At 37.9% G+C, this 10,036-nt stretch overlaps 1 protein-coding gene across 1 annotated transcript in view; it reads left to right on the top strand.

Annotated features, from left to right (window-relative positions):
• The window catches only part of LOC124254531 (usherin-like), a 133,108-nt gene that overhangs the window by 4,823 nt on the left and 118,249 nt on the right, over nucleotides 1–10,036 (top strand). Inside the window, 1 exon segment of the mRNA XM_046688345.1 lies at nucleotides 1,325–2,249. Within this exon segment, the coding sequence (XP_046544301.1) occupies nucleotides 1,690–2,249 (560 nt within the window). The 5' untranslated portion in view covers nucleotides 1,325–1,689.

The raw sequence follows: 10,036 nt of genomic DNA, 5'->3' as shown, positions 1-10,036 counted from the left end.
ATTCAACCATAACATAAAGTTAGCACACGGCTAATTAAAAGATGGCTTGAAAGTGGCCAAATAAAAATGTATGCAATTGGCTGGGATTATAGCAAATCAAAAACTGACCAAGAAATGATTTGGTGCCATCATCAGATAGTTTTGCCGATGATGGTTGTGTACTTGGTTTATGGTTGGTTTGAGTGGCAGATGTAACCGGTTGGTCAGGATAACCACCTTTAAAACCACTTATCTTTACATTTTGTGTAGTGATTTAGATGCATATGGTCAAGATATAGCCAGAATCGTGCAATGGGCTCTACTTTCAGGAAATATTTCTATATTGGGAGCTTTTTGCTATTTGTTTCAACGAACTGTTGGTCCTCAGGCAGATTGAATGTGAAAAGAGTAGGATCTCGTAGAGTGCTTGTTTATTACTAATGGCTGGCTGTCACGTTAAATTTGTATCATCTAGTGCCCTCCTATATATTTGAGTATGTCATATAACTGTATATCATCTAGTACCGTTCTATTTCGATACGCTAAACATACAAAAAGTATTAAAGGTATAATTGAGATATTTTGTATGGTTGTCCACTCTCAGGGGCTTTTGGATTTTATAGAAGTATTCCAGCAATAACTGACTGACTAAGTTTGGTTTTACGCCGCTTTTAGCAATATTCCAGCAACATCACGGCGGGGGACACCAGAAATGGTTCACACATTGTGCCCATGTGAGGATTCGAACCCGTGTCTTCGGCGTGACAAGCCAACGCTTTAACCATTAGGCTACCCAACCGCCCCTCCAGCAATAAAATGTAGGATGGTAGGCCAAATCGTCCTTTAAGTGAGTGAGTGAGTGGGATAGATGGGTGCTTGGGTTGTTTCTTTGGTTTGTAAGTTTAACTGAGCAAACACAGTTCTTCACATGAATCATTTGCTCTGCGATACTGCACTAGAATATACTGCTTTTCGCAGAATTATGGGATAAATATATTATGAGTTCAGAAACAAAACAATTCTTCATGTACCACCAAAAAGGGATTAGTACACGTATATCTACAACGTAATAAAAAATACGAACAGTCTTAATACCACATCGAAAAAGAACTGAAAATTCTATAGAGATTACGGTAACGTACAAATATTTACACTACTGGACAGTGTAAACAAACACCGTAGTTGTTTTTTAAGTACGTCCTGCACAGACTGACTGTATTCCTGTGAAAAAATGAGGGTGTACCTTAACTTATTTTGAGCAGTATGTATTCTCTAAATCTGTGGTTGCAATCATTCCGGTTACAGCAGCATATATAGTACTTAAATGTCCTTTTCTCTGTTTCAGATTCCAACAGGTGTTCGCCGGTATCTTCCCTGTTGTGATTTGAACACCTGGATATATCCTCACTTGCAATCATTTAATACACGATCGTCATTGTGAATAATAATACCCAATAATAGATCGCGTTACAAAGTTCTGCAGCTAGTGATGCTATGGAGCGTGGCCAGCAACAACCTGGTACGCGTGGCTGCTGCCATCCTGCACGACTTCATCGATACTTCTGCAACACCTGGACGGATCCCTGCGTCCCGGGATCGATGCAACTCTGATCAAGTGAACATCAAACCAGTGCGCATTGCGTGACAGTCCGAGAGAGGAACGGAAGGAAACGGGCACCGAAAGGGAAATGTCTTCTGATCAGTAGAACAATGACTGGAACAATTACAAACAATTGGTGGAATTTCACTAACAGTGATCACAGGAGATCATATTTAACGTGTTTTTTATACAATGTTGTTTCAATCAAAACTTTTATTTTGGTCAACTTTGTGTTGGCATGTGCCGGACAGAACTCACAACTGAGACAATTCCCGCCGCTTTTTAACGCCGCCAAAGACAAACCAATCTTTACCAATCCGGCCACGAGCACTTGTGGAGTAGGGGTAAGAAATGCTTATTGCCGGAGTTCAACCATCGCAACGTCTGTGGACCAATGTTTACAGAACTTCTGTGTTCAGACGTGTCCAGGGAGGTTTGCATTACCCAACCCCGTGGATCTTGTGTCGGATGCGCTCAGCACTGGGCTCGGGACGTGTGTTTCGCTGGATATGGTCAACAAACGGCCAAACAGTGGTTCAGCCGATTTTTCCCGATTCATCAGTCAATCTGGAGCTGATTGTTACTTGTTCCCCATGACAAGACCGGATGTTGGGGTGAATGGAGCATTCACCTTGACCGTGTGGTTCTGGATGACCAGTACAGTTGATGGGTAAGAAGTGTTTCTGTACATAGCATAGTAGTTAAAGCGTTCGTCCTACGAAGACCTGGTTTGATTCCCCATGTGGTTACAAAGCTTGAAGCCCATTTCTGTGACCCTGCTGTGATATTGATCAAATGACAGCAAAAAAACAAATCTACTTATTCTTTCCAGGGCTGTGGGGGTAGCCTAATGGTTAAAACGTTGGCTCGTCACGCGGAAGACTCGATTCCCCACATTGGCAAAATGTATGAAACCCATTTCTGGTGTTTCCCGCCCTGATATTGCTGGAATATTGCTAAAATCGGCGTAAAACCATACTCACTCACTATTCTTTCCATACTGTGTGTGAGTGAGTGAAAATTTATTATCACATCTGCATTTAAGCCATATAAGGACTTTTTCCACATAATGGGACATCAGTTGGATAGATGGATTGCTCAGCTGTTATAGTACTCTGGCCTATGGTGTTTTGGCCAGCTGCAGTCTAAACCTTGAGGTTGTGATTAGGTTCATGTGTGTTATATCATGTGACATTGTTTATATGTTTTAATAAATACAGATGTATGTAATTAACTTTGAGCAAAAAAATCAAACTAGCACAGGCTGCAGATTTTCCAAAAATCAGGTTTGTTTAAAATTGGTTCTCCTGTCTCAGACATGTTAGTGGGTACAATCTCTGAAACCCAATGTGTGTTTTCACTCACTCACTCACTGATTCACTTACTTACTGACTCACTCACCGACTCGCCCACTCACTCCATTTTGTGGTGTCATCATCCATTCCTGAAAAATGTGACCTCTAACGTGTATTAAGTATTGATTTCATTGATCCAGAATGTGTTTGTCAAACTATGTAAACTTTTGTTTACTGTCTGTTTAAAAGCAAGATCAATAACACTTGTTTAATCATTTGGGTTTTGGAGGCCAATATTTGACTATGGAAGAACATTATGTAGGTACTGGCCATGACTATCTGGAGAGCGTTAATGAAGTACATATGGAAAAATTACATTCATAAAATAAGGATTTAGGATAAGGATAAATGACTAGATGGCTGTTCGTTATGAAGAAGATTGTTTTTAACCAGAAATTGTAAACCAAAAGTCACTGTGTTCTGTAATCTGATTGCTTGAAAAACATGATGAAATGGTATTCGATTCCCGGAAATTCGCTGCGTATTAATACATTCAAACATCGCTCACACCTTTGTATTGTTACGTATTCGTCAGCTGTGATGACGTCATTCAAAAACATATTGTGACGTAAAGTCGGAATGACGTCACAAATGAGCAGTTCCAGATGGTACCATGGGAACAGCCGTGAAACGGCCGGCTGATGACATTTCACTGCTGTACCCGTACTCCATGTCAATGAGTGCAGACACAGAAACGTGTGTGGACCTTTTGGTTTACTTTTGTGTTTACAATGTCTATCTCCTAAGTGGGTTTCAGTTTCAGTTTCCAATAGATAAAAAGTTCTTGTATCTAGAACTTATAAAAATGCTAGATCCACTTCAAAACAGCAAATGTCATGGCAGATAAATGTTTTATCTTTATGTGTTAGAAATTTACAATGAAACAAAACATTAGTTTTTTTGTTTTATCTAGGGTTTATTTGTCACATCTCTAGTTTAGAGCCTCTTCTTATCCCCATGTAAGCAACAAGTCATTATTTTGGCAAACATTCTCCTCTGTAGTCTGTAGCTAGCAAAATAGACACAAGGAATGGCGGAAATATTGAATACATGGAAGTGTCAAATATGAGTAGAAACAATACTTAGTCTTTCGTTATAAGATTGAAACTGAAACTGACTCAGACATTGATGAAACTGAATAGTAGGAACAGCAAATACTCAGTGAAAAAGAGTCTTCTCAAGTTTCTCCACCCTTCTTGTTTCAAATACCCAAGCAAATATCATATACTGTAGATGTAATGATGGAAAGAAAGGGGACTGGACCTGGATATATTTAATATTGTAGTGACACAATAGATCACCTCCAATGGTGACAGCACTTGGGGAAAGACTAAACAATGTCACATTGTATTCATCTGAAAATACAAAGAAGAATAAAGAATAAATTTAAAAAAATAAAATTTACTGTTAAAATGTTCTGATCCTATACCTACTGACAAATGGCTCAGGAGGGTAGCCTAGTGGTTTGCTCAGCATGCTGAAGACGCCATTTGATTCCCCTACAGGGCTGGATATAAGGAAATGAAACCAATTGCACTCTGTGCAACCGTTGGTTTTAACCAGGTTGCACCTGCTGCTCAATATAAGTTTATATATAATGATACAGTTTGGTATTGATTATTTATAACATCATTTATAACAAACATATTCTAGGTTAATAAGATCATTTCATCTTAGCATTTCCTGACAATCAGTTACTGTCTGTGTAGTCATCAGAATCACTGCTCCATGTCAGTTGCTTGTCATTCTGTTTTCCAGTCTATGTTCTCTAAACAGCAAAATATCAACATGCACTGGGGGCAAGTTGGTATAAATATGAGGTTGCATTTCGCAGTTTGAGGTTGCACCAGTGCAGGTTTTAAATGCTTAAAGCAAGTCTTGCCTTATGGGTACAATTTGTGAAGCCAATTTCTGGTATCTCCTGCCATGATAGTACTGTAAAATTACTAAACATGGTCTAAAATCATACTCACCTACTACTGACAAATGTCCTCAAGTCAGTGATTTGAGAATAAAATATTTACCATTTCTCAGTGGCAAATATGTATGTAGATCCCAAATGATAAATTTGTTGAATTCACACAAAAGATGTATCACTAAAGCAATAGCCATATTCCTAAAGTGTGTATTATCCAAGAATGTTTCAAATATTTTCTTATCACATGACAATAAAACTGTTGCAACAACAATTGTAACATGGACCTGTAGGCCAATATTACTGATAAAATCTGCCTGTCTGTCTGACAAATGATACCCTACTCCTGCCCCCATCCTTCCTCCCCTTCAGTACCCTCCTTTATGTAAAAGCACTTCCATTATATTGCAGTTTTCATTTTCACTTAATTTGATGACAAGTAGTAATAAAGAATTTTTGAAATAAGCAACCACAACCATTTGCCTGCACATAATTTGATCACAGATGTTCAGCACTGATAACTGTACTTGTCCTTACAACCTCCCAGGGCTGTGTACTAAACTACACAATTATCTATTTTGCCTGACATTGATCTTGTGGCAGGTTAAAGCTTTGTTCAGTTGTAAGTAGGGAATTTGTATAAAAGCAGCTTTTAGTTCTTTCTTTTTTTTGATGGGTTGAAATGAATTGAATTAATTGACCTAAAAACCTGATCGGAGTAACTGAAATCACCTGTAACTGTGATCTGATTGCCATTGCTGACTTCAGCTACTTGTAACAAGTTAACAGGTTCCCTTATAAAACAAACCAATCTCCACAGTTATCTAATGCCAAATATATTCATTGATATACATAGATAATTTTGTGGCTAAATTTCCAAGCTAAATTAATTGCAGAATATCTGTAAACACTATAGGAAATATGGCCTAATTTTAGCCAAAATTCAACAAGCATCACCAATTTGTAGAAAAAGGAATTAGCAGTCCCAGAATACCAGAATAATTGATACATGTACTAATAAATTAATTTGTGATTCCAGATATATAGTATAATGACAGCTTCCCCCTTTACCAGGTGAGCTTTCCAATACTACGCACCAGATGGTCAGTGCACGAGGATCAAATATTAATGATTAATTACTCCAAGCTGACTTCACTGATCAGTAATTAATGACCTGCACATTGTCCTAACCGTTACGGCTGCGATACCTGTTGGTAGCCCCACAGGGGCATGTCACGCTTAGAAACAGCGTTAGAAAGACATATAGGTTAGATTTCACCACGTAAACTATTTTTAAGGCCCCGGTTTACAGAACGAAAGCGAGATGATGTCCCTACAAAATGAGCTATAATGGTCACAATCAGATCATTATTTCAAAAGTTATACACCACGACTCACCGAAAACAGCTACCTTTGCAATTCTAAGCCAAAATCATGGATCAACCAAGACAGAAAAAACTCACCTTATAAATTTGTTTATTAATTCCAGCCACGTTGACAGCACCGATGTAGGGCTAGATTCGATCGGCAGCAGCATTCCACAGGTCTAAAAACTTATTGCAACATCTACAAATCATTTCCTCGACATTAAGCAGGAATTTTCTCCCAAACCATCAGCAATCATGCTCACTTGTCGGCCATAGATGGCCTTGACATTCAAGCAGAGGCCCAGATAAGCTGCGTATCCGGGTAAAATATGCATAGAAAATTTCCAATTACGCATTGAAAAATAGTTGTTGCGTACCAATTACGCATTTAAAATGTTAGATACGCAAAACATTTAAAACATATGCGTACGGAATATATTTATAAAAATCGCTTGCGTAATGAAAAAGACATCGATTGCTATCAAGTTGTACTGTTAGTATAGGACAAGTGTTGTACTGTCAGTATAGGATGAGTGATTTTTTATGAAATCATTTCCATTATATTTAACTTGGTTTTGATTAGGTATGACATAAGGCAGAACATACTTGCTTAGTAAACTTACTCAATGACGTAATACTTAGGCGAGTAGTGGGTAATGAAATACCCACTCAACATTCATAATACCCACTCCAAAAAAATACAGTGGGCACAGTACCCACATGAGCTAAATCTTATCTGGAGCTCTGTTCAAGTGATCTGAGCAGATCCGAAGAAACTGAATTGGGCCATCCGATTGGTGGAAAATATAATATACAGTAAGATTTTGCCTGTTTGCTAATGGGTGCGAAATATGAACTTTGCAATATTCTTTCTATTTTGGATGATGTACAGAACAGTAAATTGTTAAGAATAATTTTAGAGGTTGTAAAAATGCATTCTATATTTATTCATTTTTAGGAAATTATATTTATAAATATTTAATCTCTAAAATAATTCTTACCAATTTACTGCTCAAGGTCACTTCAAATGTCATCATCTATGGCTAACAAGTGAGTATGATTGCCGATGGTTTTGGAGAAAATTCCTGCTTACTGGCGTATAACTTTTGAAATAATGATCCGATTGTGACCATTTATAGCTCATTTTGTAGGGAAATCATCTAGCTTTCCATCCGGGGCCTTAAAAATAGTTTACGTGGTGAAATCTAACTTTGATTGAGGATGGGGTGGTTCTGTTATTTCATCCCTTTCCTTTTATATAGTACTAGGGTAGGGTCTATATACCTATATGTCTTTCTAACGCTGTTTCTATTAGCGTGACATGCCCCTGTGGGTAGCCCCAGTTAGTGAAGGATTACATATTGGAGTCCTATAATAGAGCACAATAAACATACCTATAGCAATATGTAATACAGTGTAACATAGTGGCGTATTGTGTGGTTATAGCTAGGGTAAGCTTGACTAAACCCTTATTGTGCTCCTTCAATGTGAAAACTTCCTGCTTGACTACCTCCGAGAATTTCACTGGGTTAGACGTATCATTGGTCGACTAGCATGAGTAGTGATAGAGATACTGAATCAACGATTTTTTACATCAACTTTTATGTTTATTAGACACGTTTTGAAGTTAACTCTAACTCCTTCGGGTAAAGTCCACCAGCACGAGTACGAGTAAGAATTACCTCTTAACTTGAACAAGGAGTAAGAATTAACTCTTAACTTGAACAAGGAGTAAGAATTAACTCTTAACTTGAACAAGGAGTAAGAATTACCTCTTAACTTGAACAAGGAGTAAGAATTAACTCTTAACTTGAACAAGGAGTAAGAATTAACTCTTAACTTGAACAAGGAGTAAGAATTACCTCTTAACTTGAACAAGGAGTAAGAATTACCTCTTAACTTGAACAAGGAGTAAGAAATTACTCTGAAACCTGAAAACGATATAGGAGTAAGAATAAACTCTGAAACCTTTGGGGCGGTGGGGTAGCCTAGTGGTTAAAGTGTTCGCTCATTACACCAATGACTGGGATTCGATTCCCCACATGGGTACCATGTGTGAAGCCCATTTCTGGTGTCCCCTGCTGTGATATTCCTGGAATATTACTAAAAGTGGTGTGTAAAACTAAACTCACTCACTCACTGTGAAACCTGAAGTAGTCATAATGAACATTGAAATGTCATGTTTAACAAACATAAAAGCTGAAATCCACAAATCTCTGACTCATGTTCAGCACTTCTAAATGCCCTTCAAAGAAATCGTAAGAGAATTTGGTTCTGTAATGTAGACTACTAGTACTTGTACAGAGTGAACAGCAAGTTTCATTATACTCATGGTGTCAATGTATACCCTGTTCCGACAAACGTTATTCAGCACCCGATCTTTTTATGTACATGAGTCAGGGATTGTTTGTGAACAATGGAAGCTTAGCGTAGAAATATTTGAATGACTGGCAACCAGGATTTAGGGTCAGTCTTCACTGACACAGCACTTTTTGTTCAAGGCTCTTGGGCCACCAAAAATAATAATTTTTCAATGTCAATTGTATTTACATTTATTTGTTTAAACAAAATGTTCAAGGTATCTGTGTATTTTAAATCAGTTGTGATTCTCATGAAGCATGTATGTTACCCAACCCCCTAAAGTACTAGAATCTGTACTTTATCTGGGAAAGTGTAATCCCAAATATAACATATTACATTTGACCTCTTTTCAAATGGCATTGTTTATTCATAGCTTTCTGCTGTGGGGGTGGTGCCAATTTACACTTGTCATACTGGCATGCAAAGCAGGCAGCGTTCGAAATAAACGGTAGTCCTTAAGCCCAAAGCCGACTGAAAAACACTTATACCCACAGCTTTTGTTTTCTGCAGGTCCGATTTTTCATCCCCAATAACTAAGAGTATTATTTCCATATTAAAATATAGGGACTACACATTCTGGTCAGGACCCTCAACTTTTTATGGTTCTGGGTCCTTTTAAGGGCCTGCAGCTTTTTAGGGTTACGGGCAAACACTTAAAACAGGTGACCTTTGCTACCAGTTGTTAGACTTCCATTTTTAGTGGAAGCGGCGATGGCTGAAGCGGGTTAGATCATAGCGGTATATGGTCTCTGATTCTAGTGAAACAATAACAAATTGAATTCATGAAAGGATGCTGTTCATTTCTAGAAATACTTTCGAGTGTATCATAACAGCCCAGTACAGGTTGGGCCAAATATAAAAAATGTTGTGGTTCCGATTACACCTCTTTGAAATTTAGGGTAGGTAGGTAGGATTTTTTTTTTTTTTTAACATTTTTTTTTAGAAGTAAAGTACAAACTAATAACACATTTATCAATGTGTAATTTTAACTCAATCAAGCTTGCGGCCGTCCGTCAGTGGCGGGAAAAACAATGGTATCTGAAAGCTTATTTTATTCCTACCGCCTAAAAGGATAGTGTAGGCATCTGAATCAAAGGGCGGTCAGGTGTCGGAACCACAACATTTTATTTTTAGGCTTTACTGGAAACAATTTTTATATATTACGGGAAACAGTTTGTCAGGATGACCATTCCATTACATCCATACTTGATAGCTCAATGCTATTGCTCTTAACCACTGATTGACCTGATTATGCAAAATAAAACTGTTGCAATATGGCGTTGCAGCTGTTAAGAAAGGCATAAAACCACCCTAATTCATGCTTGACTGAGAAAGGTGTAAAGACTAACAACTTCATGCTTGATTAAACAGCATCCCAGCTTGCGCTCACTGCTGAACTATCAGAGAGGGGTTAATATTCCATGTTTATGAAAGGGCAGAGGTGTAGGCAGTCTTTCAC

Source organism: Haliotis rubra, unplaced genomic scaffold (genome assembly GCF_003918875.1).
Source record: "Haliotis rubra isolate DU_JTF1 unplaced genomic scaffold, ASM391887v1 Scf574, whole genome shotgun sequence".
Classification (NCBI taxonomy): Eukaryota; Metazoa; Mollusca; class Gastropoda; order Lepetellida; family Haliotidae; genus Haliotis; species Haliotis rubra.
The sequence above is the reverse complement of the archived record's forward strand: the minus strand, read 5'-3'. Positions and strand labels throughout refer to the sequence as shown.